General features: G+C 35.1%; 1 protein-coding gene across 5 annotated transcripts in view; it reads right to left on the bottom strand.

Moving 5' to 3' along the window:
- Positions 1 to 19884, bottom strand: part of LOC116166198 (nucleolysin TIA-1) — a 143847-nt gene that overhangs the window by 59897 nt on the left and 64066 nt on the right. For 3 of the 5 annotated variants that reach the window (XR_004144284.1, XR_004144285.1, XM_031481063.1), the window contains exon 1: positions 16549 to 16774. The exons of 1 other annotated variant lie outside the window; for it this stretch is intronic. Coding sequence is in view for 2 of the 4 variants with exons in the window: in XM_031481063.1 (XP_031336923.1) it covers positions 16549 to 16578 (30 nt within the window). In the remaining 2 variants the exon portion in view is untranslated. Of the gene's footprint in view, positions 1 to 16548; positions 16787 to 19884 lie in introns of those variants that run through there. One more of the 5 variants, XM_031481062.1, reaches the window with a different exon arrangement.

Here is a 19884-nt window from a genome sequence, read left to right as displayed (position 1 = left end):
TGTTTTAAATTAATAATATGCCATTTGTGTGTTTTTGGATCTGGGCTGATCAACTTGAATAGAGTTCAAATAACCCAATTAATTTTTGCATATTTTGCATATTTCAGTGCCCTTGTGCATAAAATATTATCAAGAGCATATTCAAGCATTTTTGATCCCTGCTGAAGACTTTTTGTCTCTGGCCTATTATAAAATTGCAAAGCAAGAAACTTTTTGCGCTTTCCTGTTCATAAGTCGATGCCATGGGTTTTGTGTATCTTAGCGAGTCATAAATTCCGACGATTGCATAAAAAGCTTGCAGTTTTTACGTCTGCATTTGTAGTCGCTGCCGTAGTTATTATTTTTTTTTTGGAGTTTTACGAAGCAGTACCTACTTAGTAGCATTTTCCTTCTCGTTATCAAAGGGTAGTTGAAATTAATTAGTTTTTAGTTTGTGCATTTTTTTTTTGAAAATTATACTATGAAATTGTTGCAACATGTTTTAAATACCAAAATTTGTGGAAAAATTGTGCATTTTAAAAGAACATGATGCATATTTGGTGCATAATTATCACTATTTTTGTGCATATATATGCGCATATTTCTACATGTTGAAGTGCATATTATTCCTTGCCTTGGTCATTAGAAACCACCACCAAAATATTTATGAGGAATTGCACACAACTTCCAATTACAAAGCCTCACGCCGTTACCAAATTTAAGTTCTAACAAAATATAAATTAAAAAAAAACATTAAAAGATTAAAAGTTAAAAAATTAGAAAGTGTTCAGTGCCCACTTAACTTTGGTTAGGTTCACAATCTGTCGAGCCTCAACCCAATCTTTTCCGTTCCCCCTAAGAAGTGGTTCCAAAGTAATTGGTCCGCTCGCGGGTCTTTAATCCCTGAAAGTAAAGCAAAAGCTCCAAGGTTTCCTTTGCGGTCTCCTCTCAATCTTCTTCAAGGAATCGATTCTACTCTCTGTTTCTTTTTGTAAAGTTTTTTGGAGGCTAGCACCTTCTGCAATTTGTTCAATTTCCTCGTAGTACCTCCTCCCAAAGTCTCGTTTTCCTTTTCTTATGGCCTTATTGTATTCGGTGAGTGTAGTTCGGTATGAACCCCACTTCCCGTGTTTTTTTGCTTAAATTAAGTTTTGCCCATAGGAATCCTCACCATTTTACACACTGTATGTTTCTCACTGCCAATTTAAACTTGCATACCAACATCGTTTTTGATGATCAAGCGAAAGAAAAAATCATAATCGTTTCACTTCTAGTTTTACCGGATGTGTATAGCAACTTTCTTATTTTAAATAGAACACGCTGTATTTTCTCCTACATGAAAATCTACGTTATCTGATACCACATTTCCTTATACCTAGCGTCAAAGGTTTTCAAGTTATTCAGGATTTTTCAAAATTTTTGACGTTTGACTGCTTTTATTTTTAGCCCTATACCTACGACAATTTTAGAAAATCTAAAATAAAACGAAAGCATAACAAATAGGTGTAGGGAACGTAATAATTTTTTCGACATTTGAAAGTGCAAGAGAATCTCTGATTCAATGCACCATTTTGGCACTATTTTGTTACAATATACATTTTTATTCCACCAACCAGTCAATCGAAGGATAGTATACAGAGTGGGCCTTTGAAATCATACAATGGCCATATTTTTTTTAATTAAGAAATATCAAAAAAATTAAAAATGCTGTTTATTTCACCGCAAGATCTCTGAAGACCGTTTCTCTGATGTGATACCTTTAGCAACCGTTTCGCAACCGTTCCGAATTCTCGTCAAGAGGCAAGGCCGCATTCCCCTGATGGCGCCCGGGTCTACCGTCGCGTTCCGTCAGCTTCCGTTTGAGTTGGACAGTCTACCGTCTCATGCCGTCAGATTCCGTTTCATTAGATAATGTTGGGGTAGATGCGGTTTCTTAAGTCTACGAAAAAGTTTTTCAAAGGCGAAACAATACTCAGGTGCCGACACTATCGTAGCAATAGAATTAGGAAAACATCGAATTCTGTCTTTAGTCTTAGTTGTTTTGAAGAACTTTCATCCTAATACAGGAAAAAAAATGGTGGCAAACGCAAAGAAACTTTATTCGTGAAACGAAGGCAAATATAATATAAATGCATCAATTCCGAGTTTAGGTATTAACTTGCAGTTCAAATTATATGAAAATCGATCATGACTGTACCAAGCTAACTCTGCTTACGATGCATGTTTGTTATTTGTGTTGATTGTCTAATTTCGCGTCTTTTATGTGCCATTCCTGATATTCGACTACGTTAATTGGTGAACGTTCATTACCGTGAACTTGTGTGCCAAATTTCAATGTGACCACAGCAAATTGGAAATGGAACTGCTTAATTGGAACATACTTTTCATGTGTCATTTCAGTTCCGGAATTAGCGCGTGAGTACACGTTTGAAGGAAAACTATCTACCGCAATGTTGCAAACTTTAAACAAATACAATTTCTATTATTAAGTATAAGTTGAGAACAGTGATATAATTTCTTTGTTTGGTTTAAAATTAGGATAGCGTTAATAGTAAGGAAGAAATTCCGTCTCGTGTTCGAAATCATTTAATGAAATCTGTACAAAATAGGAAAATCTAATTTCGAACTAATGCTAATGGGCGAATTTGTAAACAAAACATTTCCAGAAGCAAGGTTATCATTACTTAATCAATTCCATGCCGTACGTACGTTAATGTCATTTTTTAAAATCAAGGTGATAAAGGAAATGTATTAGGGTAGTGTCAAATTATTATAGAGCCAAATTCGTTGTAGGTATAATTTAAATACAATTTTTGCACTTTTTATCATTCCCACAGCGCTTATGAAATTTCTCTTTGATTTTCTTCCTCAGTGGGTTTCCACTTATACATCGTTTGCAACAGAAATATCGATCGATCAGAGAATATTAAACTGTACAACGGTAACTGGAAATAGTTGCAAATTTCTATTTGTTGAAATCGCTTCAGCATAATATTTATTTTACGACGCCTTTTATTTTGTTTTATTCAAATAAGAACTAACAAGCGCTCAGAGATCCACGATATTTCTCTTTCAAATAGCTTATAGCACGCGTGTTGTCTAACAAACAGTTTACTAACAAATTCGTGATTTTTTTAATTTTTTTGGTATAGCAATACGTGTAACCCTATAATCGGAAGCAAATTACGGCTAAAGGTATTCACGAAACACGTTCCGTCATTGGATGCGTGGAATTATCCCCCGAAATAACCTGAACGCTACTATACATACCTACCTCCAATGTAATGTAGCTCGCATGTATTGACACATAAATAGTAACTATGTACAAGTTTGAGGGGAACCGATGCATTATTTCATACAAGCACCGCTAAATTGTGCTGTATGGAAATCGGGGGAGGCTATTACGGAATGTGGTTACTTTTGCTTGCATTTTCCCAAAGTTGGTTCAAAAGATTCCCGGCTGGTTCAATACGAATCCAAATTGTCAAAATATTTACATAATATCAACAAAAAATCTGCCTTCCCCTACAACCCTCTGCACTAAATCAAAAATCAATACGATATTTAATCCAGCGGCCACTCTTCTACACAAAACTAATTTACTATTCCCCTTTGTTAAATAATGAAATCATCCTTTTTAACACGTTATAATTTTAAAATCTTAATTTTGAACTCAGCTAGCGCGATATATTTTTTTAATTGAAAATCACTTTGAATCGCGTTTCTTTCATAAAAAAAGTAAGATCACTCGGTAGTGACTTGTTGACAGGTGTTCACTGACTAAAAACCCCCACGGCTTAGAATGAATTTATTTCTACTGTCGGTCGGTTCAACGCGATTCCTTTTGTGCTTGACGCGTATTTATCCACGGTACTGAATTGAAATGCAAAACACTTTCTTCTAGCCGTGGTCATACGCAAGTATAAATTACAATGTAAAAACCTACCCAACTTGTCTACACAGTTATTCAGTAACAAAGACAATCGAGTGTGCCTTCCCAGGATGTTCCTATTTAAAGATGAAACTTCCAAAATGTTCACTCGTCAAGTTCACAGTTCGGTTTACGTTATTTCTATGCCGCTTAAGTTTACCCCGGGGAGCAGTTCGATGTTGAGCCACCTACGACTTTGGTATTTGTGGATTGAGACAATTTCTTTTATAACTAACTCTGAACGTGATCAGGCAAATTAGGTAAGATTTTACGTTATAAGCGAACTAAAACATTACTCAGGGTATATTACAGGAGTGATTGGTCACGGTGAGTGCGAATAGTGTCTACCCAAACAGGTAAACTTCATTAATAGCGCGGGTATACAACCGGACACCCTTAATTCACCGAAGGTAACTGGGGAGAGCGCGGTATTACAACCGACACATCTACTTTAATTGAGAGACAGGTAAACTTAATTAATAGAGACACCCTTAATTCACGGAAGGTAATTGGTGAGCGGGAGGGCGGTGTTACGACCGCCACCCCGGCTTCAATAGAGGGACAGGTAACTTATTGTCAGAGCGCGATCTACAATCGCTACTCTAACCAGGGACCAGGACTGTGGTACTTAGGATCAGGGCAAAGATTCTAAGACCCCCTTTCTGGACCGGTTTCTCTTTATATAGTGTTTGGAAGGAAGTGGGAATGTAATGGTGATGGTAATTATACTGGTGGGAATGTCAATAAACATGACGTCTCCGAAACTGTGTATGTTTCGTTTCTTATGTCTGGATTGCTCAAGTGTCACAGAGTCTATAATGAGTTCTGATGGAAATTTGGATTAATTCCAGATTCCTACAGGAGTAAAATTACCAATTAATCCCATTAAATTTTACATTATTACATGCCACTCTGTCTCGGTTTGCATTTCCGGACCGGCCTAACTGAATTGTTGTAACCATGGTCGCAAGATTACCTTAAGCGATCCTTTAGTTAGCTGTGAGGTGCACCACAAAAACATTTTAAAGTACTCCTTTCTCGAAAATACATTACCATACATAAATTGGAGCTGATAATTAAAAGTAACAAAATATACAATCCACACGAGGTGCGTCGCCTATCATTGTATTTCAGCACTTTCATGCTACGACAAAAAATGATAAATTCATTGTAAAACACTTCAATTAAAACAGAATTTTTTAACAACCTAACATCAACCCCAATTAGAGAAACGTGTTAATAATTTATTAATAGTGCAAGAAACTAAATACAGCACATACTTATAAATTTCCAACGGGCCATTATGATCTACAGGATAGGTGGCAATCGCCACCCGCCCCCCCGGGCCAGTGCGCCCCTGGTTATACACTGCCTTTTTTTGAGCCCCGAAAAAAAATTGTCTCAGATCGACCCGGAAAAAAAATTTTCTTATAGAATGTGGCCTGTAGAATCCATAATTTCAAACAGTTCCAAAATTGGGCTACTAGTTCAAAAGTTACAGCCCTTTGAATTTTCTTTCGAAATTGGTTTCTAGTCTATAACTTTTGACTGAGAAGTCTGATCGAAAAAGTACGAATTGTTTTGGATTCTACGCACCAAAATTAATAAGAAAAAGTGTTTTCCCGAGAAATTTTGGTGCAGTCAATTTTTGGTAAAAAAGGAAGGTTGTACACTGCCTTTTTTTGAGGCCCTCAGAAAAAATTGTCTCAGATCGACCCGGAAAAAAAAATTTCTTATAGAATGTGGCCTGTAGAATCCATAATTTCAAACAGTTCCAAGATTGGGCTACTATTTCAAAAGTTACAGCCCTTTGAATTTTCTTTCGAAATTGGTTTCTAGTCTATAACTTTTGATTGAGAAGTCTGATCGAAAAAGTACGAATTGTTTTGGATTCTAAGCACCAAAATTAATAAGAAAAAGTGTTTTCCCGAAAAATTTTGGTGTAGTCGATTTTTGGTAAAAAAGGAAGGTTATACACAGGGGCGGACTGGGTACTGGGTACTGGGTAATAATTTATTAATAGTGCAAGAAACTAAATACAGCACATACTTATAAATTTCCAACGGGCCATTGTGATCTACAGGCTACCCCCCCCCCCCGTGTCAGTCCGCCCTTGATGTTCACTTTCCGCACCCTCCACTTCGCGTATTTATTTCTCGACTGTTTCCTTTTTTTCTAATTTCCCACACGGGCTCTCCTGACCCAAACTTTGCCAACGCTTCTACTCGAATATTTTAAAATTGCAGTCCCTTATTAACCCAAACAAGCTCAATTATTGCGGTTCGAAACGTAACAATTCAAAAATTTCGGTTTCCGCTTATTTCAACCTGAGCACTACAAGGCTTTCCGCGTTATATTTAATAATCTGATGTCTTCACACCAGCTAGCTATTCTACCCCACAAGTTTTCTTATCCAGACAGAATGTGAGTCAGCTAAATCGCACTTATTTATCATGAACCAGAGCTCCTTATCTCGAGACTTAGCAACCCCTTAAGCTTCTATACAAAAATAATTCGACCGGACATATAATTGAAAAAAAATAACAAAAATCGAAAAAATCTAAAATGCCAAACAGCTTCCGAGGGGTAAACCAGTTCGTTAATGTGGTATATGACAATTATTATTTAATGCAATAGGAAAATCTGTCGCAGTTAATGTAGTGGCTAAATACCATATAGACACTTGTATTGTTGTAGTATAGTATATAATATAGTCCTTGTTGACATTTTTCAAGAAAACTATTGCTGACGTGAATTCTATCCGTCCGAGGGGTTGAGATCTCAGATCTCGTTGGAGAATGTGGTTTCTTAAAACTCTGTAAGTAAAACAAATCAAAATCAAGTGGAAAATATCCATTCGTCTAGAGTTGTAAGAAACATTCTTCTTTCATTCTTATTCGCCATCAACTCCCAACAATCTTACCAAGAGACCGTCGGTCGCCCAGATAATACTGTCTTGCTCTATCAATCGAAAGGGTTTAATTGCAAATCTCAATAATTATGAACCAGATTTAAAGCAACGTTTATACGATTAAACAGTGAATTTTCGTCTCCTATCCGTCAACCTAGATGCATATTAGCAGAGATAGTCTAATCTAATGATACCGAAAATACAAACATTTTCAGAGACTAATAAGTACAACTCCACTACTAAGAAAGCAAGACACGGTACAATTCCAACTAGTCACATTAGTAGAGTCTATAAATATATTTTAATTAGTTGCTACAGTATAACACAATGGAAATTCATTAAACAGATGACTGTAGATACTCTGTGTAATTAAATCGATGAACTCACATGCGGCAAGATGTTAAGGAATTAGCGTTAATATATAGGCAAATATTATTTATCTCAGCTATTTTTTAAACGGTAAATACAAAGCACTTTATTTGCGTGGGTTATCGAAATTAGTTCTCTACTATGTACCTACTTCTGGGTCGTGCAGCATAGATGAGAACATCAATAATTGGATTTCATTGGTTTTTACATAGTTCTCATATACAATTTAGGAATGCTCACTACGCAATCAACAAGTCTCCAAAGAGCTCTCTTCCGTATTCAAGTAATTAGGGTAATCGATTAGACGATTACAATACTATGTGCTTGTTATTCACTTACATGCTCGCATCTTCTGCACTTCAGATTGTTGAAGCACTGCTCTCGAATATATTTAATTTTATTTATTTTACTAGTCCATTACGAAATTAATTTACCATCCTCATTCTTTCTTCGTTTTCAGTTGTCTAAGGCCTGAATATAATTAGGGGAATTCGCGCAAAATTGTGCAGACTTGCCACAGGAGATGTGATTTTCGCATGGAAAAATGGGAAGTATGATCTTAGCTGCATTGTATATGATGCATTTTTCCATAGAAAATATAGCAGATGGAGACCAATGTTCTAAGCTTTCTAGGGCAATTTCAAAAAGGGGTTACGCTTCTGAAATAACGTGCAAGAAAAGGTGCTGATTAAATTTTTTACTTTAGTTTCAAAAAGATTTCCAAAGTAATTTGAAACCAAAGGATGTTTCCAAGAAAATTGTGAAGTAACCACTTTTACCCCACCTTGTATGAGATACAGTTAAACCTTAGATCATATTTACTAGCATTTTAATACACGAGCGAGACTACCAAGATTTTAAAATGTGCCCAGTGTGACTATGCAACGAATAATAAATGTGACCGGTGTGATTTTGTACAAATTATACCATTAACTCATAACCAATTTTTGATTGCCCATCCTCAAATTCCATATTTTTTAAAATTTCAAATGGTACTCCTCTAAACAAATTATAGCTCTGGATAGCCGAAACTCCAAAACTTCCCCTGGTTCCACTGTGTACGTGTTACTCAAAATATCTCAGTCTAATACGATTTGCTGATTACTTACTTTTAGTTTCCCTAAATCATCCATACATCGATTCAATAAACGATTCATAAAGCCAATTAAATAGCCCGACAGTGATATTCTCCCCCAATCCATTAGTAGGGCGGACAGAATTGTCAAAAACGATGTTTACATTATTATTTACTTAACAAAATTACATCGATTAAGAATATTACTTGTAAATATTACATTTAATTAACGGGTCTATTGGTGCAAACCGTCAAGCATTGATTGAGGAGTAACAAAATGAATGATTAATGATATTTGCTCCGAATATTAAAATCGAATATTGCCATCGCAAAGACTGAGTAAATTAAATTTACATCATACTAATCAGTCGATATTTGAGAAAATGGCTTTCAAAGACGTACGATCGGCATAGCCTGTTTTTAAAAATGTTGTTTCATACTTAGTTATATAGGATTAAAATCTTTTTTATACAGCACATTACTATGTGCTTAAAAGACATTAGAAAGCTTTTAAAAGGACTTTTTTTTGCATTTTTCCATTAAAATAGACTGTGTGTTTAAGAGTATAATATAACAATTTGATTTTGTATTTATTAAAGCTCTTTTTGTGTGAATTTAAATAAAGAATGGTGTGTGTGTTATCGTAACAATTTTCATTATATGTCGTCGTACCATTTTAAGAATGGGCAATGTGGATGTATAGAAAGTCGTTTTTCGTAACCTTTCCTTTCAGTTTCGAACACAAAGGAAATAACAATAGAACTGTTTATACAAAAATATATTTTATTTTCCTCGCGAAATGCGCTTAGTAAAGTAATTTTTTACATAGACGCCGGATATTTTTATTGATTACATAACTCTAAATTTCAAAAATATAACTTTTATCCAAATAGGCAGCAATAATCTGGAGAATTTTCAAGGGTTAGAACACGAGAACAATTCAAATAGGGAAGGACTCAATTTCATCAAAGGAATCCAGAGCAAGTTTAAAAATGATTTAATTGTCATCCAGATCTAAAAATGGCACACAATTAAAACAATAATGGGAAAGTTAAGCTGGTGTTAACTTAACTTTCAGTGGAAATTCACTCGAATTGAAATTTATTTACTATCACCTCAGGTAACGTCTGCGAATGGAGATTCAAATTTTATGAATTTCTTTTATAACTTACTCCCTTTATGTGGAGTAGCACTAAACCTACATTAAAAATTTTCATTTTCATTTATTACAGAAAATTCTATGCACTTTTGTAGCAATAAAATTTCTCATTTTTCCACCAACGACGCAGCGTAGTAAGATAAATATGTTATTTAGTAATTTAGTACAGCGAGTTATTTGTCATGACGCTGCTTTCACAGACCTAATAGCCAAAATAGAAGAATTAATAGAACGTCCTTTGCGGAATAAGAAGAACAGGTGAATCTGACAAACCATTTAATTACGTAGAAGTTCCTTGCTCAAATATTCAAAATGCGCTCCGAGCCTTCGTTTTTGGAAGTAACATTCATGTTCTTTTGCAAATGGTAGTCCAAAAAGGATAACTAGCCGTGAACTAATTGGGGAAAGTTTGCATTGCGGCTCCTAAAAATTTTAACAATTCAATTATCTATTCCATTACTTCTTTGCGGCAAAGGAGCATAACATCGTTTCATGAAACACCTTCACAGTCATTGTATGAAAACGCGAATTGGATGAGAAAACATCAAATACCCAATTTAATAATAGCGAGCAATTCGGATCAGGAAATACTTCGGATATTACCTTGCTGCGTTTTGTCATCACAACTCTCAAGGATTTACACACAATCTGAAGGAAGTATACTTTTATAATCATATATTCCATAAAAGAGAAAGGGAAAAGGGAAATATGTTTTGTTTTTCATAAAAACGCTGGATTACTGTTTCGATTATTATTACGCATTCAAAAGTCAAAATATCCTCTTGCCTTGCTCTTTCTAATTTCAAAAGGAATTGTAAGGAACTCCTAAACGGTTCTGAAATTGCTCTGTAGGTATTTCAGTATAAAACTGTCGAACAGTTTGTGACGTTTTTATACGTTTTCACATCTTGGTTCTTTATTTTCCCGCTAGAGGACATGCAGATGTAGTTTCTGTGGTTTACCTTTCTTTGATATTTTGTGTGCATACTCCTTGTACTGAAGACGACCATGAGTCCTGCCATATTTGCTGTGACACATTTCGTGATTACTTTTAATAAGGGCCATTTAAACAACATTAAAAATAAACGAATAAATATATGTAAATACAGAGGGTGTTCCTTAAATGTAAATAAGGAAAGAGGGTAATTCTGTGGCTTATTTTTGTGACTAAAAGTTCATATAAACATAGATCCGCAAACGCTTCGTTACCCATATACAGAGTGTTAAAAAGTTCTCTCTTGTAGTTTTTGAGATATATAGCTCAAATTTCATATATATGTTACGCTGAAGGACTTACGCCATTGGTTATGTTAATTGTAGTGAGAGGAGGGTGTTGTTTTTTCAGGGGTCATGTTCCACTGGACAAGAATTTAATTTTCTCATATGTTTAGACACATTTTGATCTTTTCGTGTCTGTGACCGTTATCGAGAAAATAAATAAAAATCAATTTTCCGTAGTAGCTGAAAGTATAATTTTTAAAGTGGTTAAAATGGCTTTATTTGGATTATATTAATTTTGGCATTTGGCTTTGAAAATTGTATTTTGTGTTTGTATATGTTTATAAATTAGAGGTTTAAATTACAAAGTGTACGGTAGAACAATAACACCCTGTAGATCGGCATAAAATTAGCCAAAGAACAACAGCAACAGTGTCCATGAAGGCCTCTCATCATCACTGTAAACGCTCCTGTAGGAAAAAGCTGCTATTTTTGAGAATGGCAGAGCGGGGAAGACCTTCGCTGACATTTTGGCGAACTGCCCGTTGCTTATTCACTAATAACTACCAGAAAGAGGGGTAAAAGCATGCTTACAAATTTAGTTTTCAATCAACCACCCTGCGTAGGGCTAATTCTGATGTGCAGGTACAAGAAATGTGGTGTCAAAATGACCCCCTTGTTTTATGCCTTTTGGAGAAAGTAGAATAATCTAAATTGTGACTCTTTACATTGAAAAACATTTTAATTTGTACGCCCCCTAGGCCCTAGCAACACAGTTCCGTATAAAAAGCGTTTATTGTAGATGAATAAAAATCGTATTTTAAACGTAGGTATAAAATTGGTCTATACAAAAACCAATACCGAATTTATCCTATCAAAGCGCTTTAAAATCGTTTTTTAAACGTAAATGTGTGCTGGGCTAAGCAACAGTTACGCAGACACTTAATTAAAAATTAATTAATTAAAAATAATGACATTGAATTGTAACTATCACTGTATGCAAGCTGGGTTCAATTCGAATAAATTAAACGCATTGTGAACGATAATGTAAAAAGTATTTGACTAAATTTAAAATGGAGTGCAAGGGTAGTACCCTAAATATCGCATAAATAAGGTAACTGGAAGTTATATACGCTGGAGTACGGCATGCGATCTTACATCGTTCCGCACAAAGGCTTACGTTTGTGGCAAATAATGGAACGACAGGGGTTACATTTCTACGTTATGGATCTCATTTCGGGCAAACGGCCGGTCATCTCGTTGGAGAGTTGTTGTTCTGGGTGGTATTGCGGTTACCGTACTTTGCATCTTTACTTGACCGTAGTGACAGAGATTCTCTTCCCCTCTATTTCATCCCAAAAGTTTACGCTAGAAGTATAATCCGGCTATTAAACGTAACTTAAACGATGCCCACGTATATTTCGACACTTTCCAGTCAAATGAGATGAGAAAACTACTTGCTACTTGGGTCAATGAAAATTTGTCTGCTCCGAAAATGACATAATTTCATTTCGGTTATATGCGGGGTATTTCAGCGCATCTCTGCTGGAAACGTTAACCGCGTTACTGGTTTTCCAGATTGAATTATTACGTCCAAGAGAGCCTCACGAATATGATTTGGTATTGATATAGTTTACGGTTACAACGGCGTTTACTTATATGGCTAAGTACATCGATCTGTCTAACTTTGTTCTATTTACCCTGATAACATGTTTTCAGTTAGGTAGTGTGAACAATCTACATGGAAACGATGTCACTTAACGCGGGAATTTTTACTTCAAACGTTCTTTATACAATGTAAATGACATGTAAACTTTGAAGCGTTGTGATAAATCTATTTTGAAGTTTGTTACGCTGCCGTATCACTAAGCGCAGACGTCAGCAAAGACGTACTTGTATAAATCATACAATTAAATGCGAGAATGGAACGATTCTCTACGCCTTTTACGTGCGGTGACATGACCGCTTCTCTCTTTTGGCTTTCACTTTTGAAAATGCTTTTCCCTTCAAATTATGTTCCTTCGGGGATATTTGTTTTATCTTAAAACATCGGTTACACTTGGTTTCTTTACCTGCGATAATTGCCGTACAAAAAATACGTTTGGCGCAGCGACCCATCAAGAGATATATGCCTATGAGACGCTAGAATCATTATATTGGGGAGCGTCGCAAAGGAAATGAGAGGAAAAGAATGAGATTGATTGGTTAATCGGTCATCTTAAGCTATCTACACAGAATTCTGACGTGAGTAATCATCGAGGAAAAATGTCCAGTAATTGGGCCAAAATCAGTTCCTATTTACTTGAAAGGAAAAGGAAAAAGTTAATATCACCCACAAAATGTAGAAGTTGACGCAAAAATTAGTAGCAAACAAGCAAAATTTAGGGAAAAACTTTCTTTGGGGCACTAATTTCTAACCATCAGACTAAAAATGTTGTATCTCCTTCAATAGTTTAATAGTAATCAAAATTACCCATAATAACACTGTTGTATACGTTTTATTACTACACAGGGTGGAATATACCTTTAAAACTAGAATTTTTACAAAGAAATTTTTTATGGTACCCACAATTATATAAAGATTGCTACTAAAATACGTACTTTAAATTTGTGGTCAGTGGCGTACTGCTGCATGGTCAAGGAGGACATATTTTTTTAATGGCAGCTACTAGTTTTCGATACATATACTAGTATCATGTTACATCTTCACATTTAATAGAAAAACTCAAATTAAGCAAAATAGTTGTGTTAAAATTAATTTTATTATATCTTTTCTTAGTTTTACCAAAGCAATTTATTGTATCAGCAATTATTAAAAATTTGCAACAAATCTACAAACTTTCGTCATTCAAAATCGATAACCAAAATAAAAAACTTTATTAATTGCATCAACAAAATTTTTATATTCAATTTTGTTATGTAATTGATTAATTTTTTACGTTTCTATATCCAAAAAGGTGTGCACTTGCGAATTTGTAATATAACTTGACTCTGACGTACGCCACTGACTACAATTTTAAATAGATAGAATGTTAGGTACCAAACTTTTTATAATTTTAGATGCCATAAAAAGCTTCTTTAAAAACTGTTGCTTCGATGATTTATTTAGTGTTCCAGACAACATTACCACCCTGTATATTATACTTCCTACTCCAATATTCAGCGGTTATGAACTGTTACTTAGCCTTTCAGAACAACAGGGATATTGTCTAAACAATAGAAGACGTTTCAATATGTACCATTTTGATATTCATCATAGAAATTAATATTTGATTTTGTTTGTTTATGAATTTGTATTATTTTTTATATCAATTCTCTTTAAATACTGTACACCGCTTTAATTTGAGTTAAATTTTCCTGTAATTGGATTTTGTAATCTGTAGGGCAATAAACCATTATTATTATTAATAGTGAAGCACTAAACGTGAGAGTTGGCGCCACAAATCGCACAAAACGAGTACGTTTGGGATGGGAATTGTGGTAGTGATTGCAAACCTTCGTTGCAGTCACAAATTAAATTTTCGTGTCACGGTTAATTCTGACATGGAAGTGGCGCACAAATGAATATGTTGAGGACGTTTCGGATCTTGGATTTGGGCGAAAAACTTAATGCGCGTCGATTTTGCGCAGTGGGATTAGAATTTTCCACGTCAAGATACACAAAGTTAATAATTCTAACACTTAATAGTGACAACCATCTATAAAGCACAACGATCAAACGATATTCGTGGCAGACCGATTACGTTCAACGACTTGAAACTGAATTTACTCTTGGTAATGAAGTTGGGGAACCGAAGTTAATAATAGGTTCGGATTTTTATGTACCACAATCACAAACATTGTTATAGTGTACCCAAGTATACAGAATGTGCTCTTGCTAAGGCAATCCCATCTTGAATAATAGGAAAAGTCGTAATATGAGCACATCACACAAGACGCGCAAGGTTTCATAAAGCTTTATTAGGTACATGTTTCGATCCATCACTCACATGGCTGCATAATTGTAACAAGATTACAGAGGCATTAGCTATTTACTTCACCTACAATTTCGCTAGTACCTATGTTGTTAAATATTTACACCTTTAACTTGATGTAGATGACTAAATTTCATTAAAATATCATCAGACAGATGACTCCCATGTAACATAAAATCAGAAAATGTTAATTTTAGAAATTTTAAATTTTCTTTTGTGGTAATTTGTAAAATATGCACATAACCTCGCAGAGTATCGATTTACTTTTACTACCTGTGCTCTTGAAATACTTTTTATTAATATTGTTGCACGTGAAGCTTACGTTTCGGGATGTAATGCTTTGTAAAGGACTAAAATTGGGTTTTAACTAAAAACTTTCTAAAATGAAAGTTCTCATACAAAAATTAATGATTACGTTATTGTACTTTGCACTTTCCGTTTTCATAAACCCCTTTTCATCCTTAAATCTTGTACCGCTTTTTTGTTTGCCTCGGGATTAATGAAGTTGTACTTTTCCATGATAAAATGAAACAACAGATAACGTCATTCTGAAAGGTTAACACAATTAAAATAATTTCGTTTAAAGATAAACCTTATGCCCAATAACAACGTAATGGTGAATGAATCGATTTGTTGCCCTATTCTGTGGTCCACTGTACTTATTTCTGATTGGCATAAGTTTGTTCACCTTCAATTTAGTACGAGTACATTCAGGTCAAAATGGCATTCTAAAACCCACTAAAATAAGCAATATCGGTAAAACCTACGTTGGTAATATCTATAATTACATAACATATATAGGGCCAATTTCAATATGACTTCAGGGCTATCAAAATTGCCCCTAACGTTTGACAAAGTTAATGAATTCAGCTTAAATAAAAAATTATGTTTATTCGTGTATATAATTTACACAAATCCATTCGCATATACACTTAGTGTAAACATATTGCTATTTGCAATAGCAAACGGTCCAACTAGCTCAATTAAATACCGCATATGACAATTTTGATTAAATTTTCCAAGGCCCTTCCGGCTATAACAATATTATGGATAAAGACTTTAATTTAATAGGTAATATGAGAAAACTCCGACCGCTTCTACACAATTCTAAAGAATCCTACTACACACATTTGAATTACACCAAACTCCTCTGAGTCACACTAAAAAAACTCTTATCTAGGTCGTAATTTGGGCTCGATTAATCACAAAACCAATCATTTACAAATTAAACAAATTTATTTACTATAAAAAAAACAGTCACTTAGGGCCAGATTAAACATACCATCGGTAGACATTTAATTAAAGAAAAACTTAATTACCTTAAAGTGTCAATGAAATCTCCGGTCGTAAGTGTGATTTCCAAGCAAACAGGCACAGTTCGGAACTTCACTTCTTCAATTGCGTTCAAATTCGATTTAAACGACACTATAAGGTCGTTGTAACTACAATTTATAGTATGAGTACTTTGATGGTAGCCAAAACGCCATTTGACGGATTCTGGGAAACAGGCTTCCGCTTAACTTGACTTGTAATGTTCATATTAGATATATCTCTTATTATACTACACACTACAAGACCGACTGTCTCTTAAATCGATTCCGACAAAACGGACTGTTTTGAAAACAATTACGCTCAAATACGGCTACGTTTCAACGTCCAAAAAAAGTCTATTCACGTCACCACTAAAACAAACGCTTGACAAACAAAAGGCGTCTTTAACGCCCGGTCCGCTTATTTAAAACCTTTTCCCTTTCCATTTACTTTCTTTACAAAAACAATGCGCCGTCTTAAAATAATCTGAACCTGTGTTTTCTAAACGTCTTTTAAGTTTAATTATCAATATCAAGCCATGTCAGGTGGTATCCTGTTAATTTTGACCAGTTTGCAATTCCCGTAAAAATTCCGGTACACATATGAAACAAAATTGCTTACCAGATCTTTTGGGGTTTTCATCGGCTCCATTTTTCATCAAGCATACGGTAATATACAAAAGTTCGCCTTAGAATTTTTAAAAAGTAAGTTTCCATTTCTAAACCTTGTCCTTTGCCGTCCAATACGCACTTACCAATTAAATATTAGTTGAAATCACTGCAGTTAATTAAACTTAGTTAGTTAGTCTGATCGAACAGTACGATATCGATACAACCCACTCCGAAACGCGGACACGACTCTACTGATAACAAATAAATTCAAAATTCCGCGTTATCATTTAAAACTAGTTTCTTCAATGTTATTCAATACATTTTGTCAACCTAAATCGCCTTTTTCGGTATTGGTTTTGTATCAGGAGACTGAAACAGCATCATATCGATTTTTCCAGATTGTTGCTTCTTTCCAAAACTCAAAAAAAGGTTTTCCGATATTAGAATTGGTCGAATTACTAGAGATCACTTAGTTATTTTAGGGTTACTATTTGCCATTTTGGGTACCAGGTGTGAAAATTTGCATCTAAAGGTCATTTTTGAATTTTAAATCTAATTTTGTGTTTGAGTGTCTATGGAAAAGCCCCTTTTGATTTTAATTTTCATTTCAAGAAAGTCACCATGTTTCCATTTTTCAGCTCTTTGAAACTCAAGTACCTACTCAGAAAAATTGAAACAAGCTCATACAGTAATTTTGCACTTGTGTAATAATTCTACCTTGCCTAGCAGAATTTAAGTAATTGGTTATTTTTATAACCTAACCGTTCTACTAGTTCGTTTCATTATTTTATGATAATTTTTCATAAAGAGATACACAATAGAAAGTAATTCGTAAAATTGTACCGAACATCATCTAGCATTTGAAGGCAGATATGTCGGGTCAAGTACAGTATTTCCTCACAACAGAAGGTTAATTTCTGTTTAAAGCACTCTATTGTATTTTAATTGCAGTAATAAGATTATTACTTTGAATGAACGCAGAAGGTTGAGAAGTTATTCCTAAGAGGAATTGTAATAGAGGTGGTAATTCTGTTGCGACCGTCATACATTTTGTGGGTAAATTTTCCCAAACGCAAGTTGCACTGTTTGTGAGGTAACATCTAGACAAAGTGTCTTGAAATATTCCATTGTTTGTAGAGTTATTCAAGCCATAATACCTATGCTCTATGCTATTTATACTGAGGATACAAAATTGAGAAACTCTGTAATCCTCATACAGTGCATCAGTGGCTTCCCAAAGTAAAGAGAACAAGCTTTGCGTTAACACGCCTTCGGTGCAACAAATCAAGTTATATTGTTAATTTTAGACATCAACTAATAACTACCTGATTCATGTAAGCTAAAACCTAATATGGAAAAATAATGTTTATTTATGCGCCAGTTTCGTGTGGAAAACCAACAAACCTATTAATTTGCGCCCCAAAACAGTACAAAACAGTTTGTCAAAATAATATCTCCAAAACGGAGTGTTGTAGGAGGGTAACCGCATATTTAATGTCAAAACTGCGAATATCTCTAAAACGGGGTGTCCACGGAGGTACTCACAAAGAGCGATTGGAGTTTCTGGACGAAACGTGTGTACTGGTGATGGGAGAACTTAAGTGGAAGTGTCTTGAAAAGGAGTTTCAAAGGAGGGTACTTACAAAGAGAAACTGCAATATTGCGGAGAATTTTCCTAAGGAAAATGAAACAGCATACGCTTGAACGAGTGTTATTAATGATTTACCAAGATGCATGATACTACCAATTTGTTTCAAACGTTTGCCTCTAGGTAGTGGTCAAAACTTTAATAAGGTCGTTAGGTTTAAAAAAAAGGCGCTTTATCTGCACAAGGATTGGTCACTTGATTTTGATATGTATAAGGCTATGACCAATTCCGACTCAAAATATGCACATTTCTTCCATTTAAACAAAATTGTAACACTATACGGCAAATGAGTCGTTATGTCCGCCCACTTAGAACTTGTAAACCTAGATTTTTGTTCTGAGCGCGCTGAATGAATAAATGAAAACATATTTAACCTGAGACGAGTCGTATTTTCTTCCACTGTTCGCACTGTTGGAGTTTGCCCATGTCTTGAAAAGGAGCTGCAGGTACCAAATACCGCTGACCTTGCCCTAGGGTAATTTATTCATCACGCAGGAATCTCTGGATCTCTATGACGTTATTACAAAAAATAAATAAACCGTAAATCACACACTGATGTGTAACAAAATTCAAGCCGAAAATTAAGATTCCTATTTTTTATGTATATTTTAACAAAACTTAAGTGGGGAAGCTTCTGTAATTTTTTGAATAAATTGGATTGCTATTTATAGTCAGAATTATCAGATTTTCAGTTAGTGAACCTCATTTGAGTTTACCAATGTAATAGTGCTTTATGAGTACGATTATTAGACACATAATTAAATCAAAGCCCCGTTGGAGGTAAAAGGTGACAAAGGGACATATTATATTAAATCCATAGGATTCCTCGAAAAAAATTTTTTTTAAGTATCTTAACCCAAATTATTATTATAAGGGCGTTATAGAGTTTTGGTATGTATATGGACCAAGAAAAAAAACTACTTCCGGAGCACCTGCTACTGGAGAGTCTCAAAAAATCTTCGGAACAGCGCGCCGAAAGCTAAAAAAGATAAAGCGAGAACCAGGACGCTCTAGGCAACCTGACCACCCATCTACTAACAAAAACTACGGTGGACACTGGCTGTGGAGTGTACAGAAGCAACTGACAGGAATCTGCCAGCTTAAGGCAAAAAGTAAACGTGCCCCAAGCCGATATATGTGCCATCCTGACGGCAGGTACTCAACTATTACAAGAGGACCTTACCAAACAGAAACACGCACTAGGAAGATGTAACACAGTCACCTGGGCACGTGGGATTCGCAGGCAACCCAGTTGAAGATGACCTTGCGAAAGTGCCAAGCGCGATACCGTTCATAGGACCCGAACCGGCCTATGGACCACAGTCAAAAAAGAGACAAAACGAAAGAAACACTGCAGACATTGGTCAAAAATTCCAGGACAGAACCATTCCAAGATCTTTCTGGAAACTCCAAAAGAGGGCTTAGTATTGTCCATCTCGAAGAAAAGTAGGATGAAGATAAAACTCGTGATTGAAATGGTCAGAGGTCAGTCTCATTTGAACAACACCTGCACAAATGGAACAGCCTGTTATGTACGAGTTGTGGTGAGGAAGAAAAAGCACCACATATACAAAGGCAAGGGAAATTAAAAAAACTAGGGAAGAGAAAGTAATCCGGGTTCGCCCGATCAAAATCCTGGACTGAACACCGATTACTATTCGACTCCCTTCCGTATCTCACTTTTGAGGTGCCATTGTT

Source organism: Photinus pyralis, unplaced genomic scaffold (genome assembly GCF_008802855.1).
Source record: "Photinus pyralis isolate 1611_PpyrPB1 unplaced genomic scaffold, Ppyr1.3 Ppyr1.4_LG3a, whole genome shotgun sequence".
NCBI classification, from domain to species: Eukaryota; Metazoa; Arthropoda; class Insecta; order Coleoptera; family Lampyridae; genus Photinus; species Photinus pyralis.
Note: the sequence above shows the minus strand (reverse complement) of the source record. Positions and strands in the feature narration are given on the sequence as shown.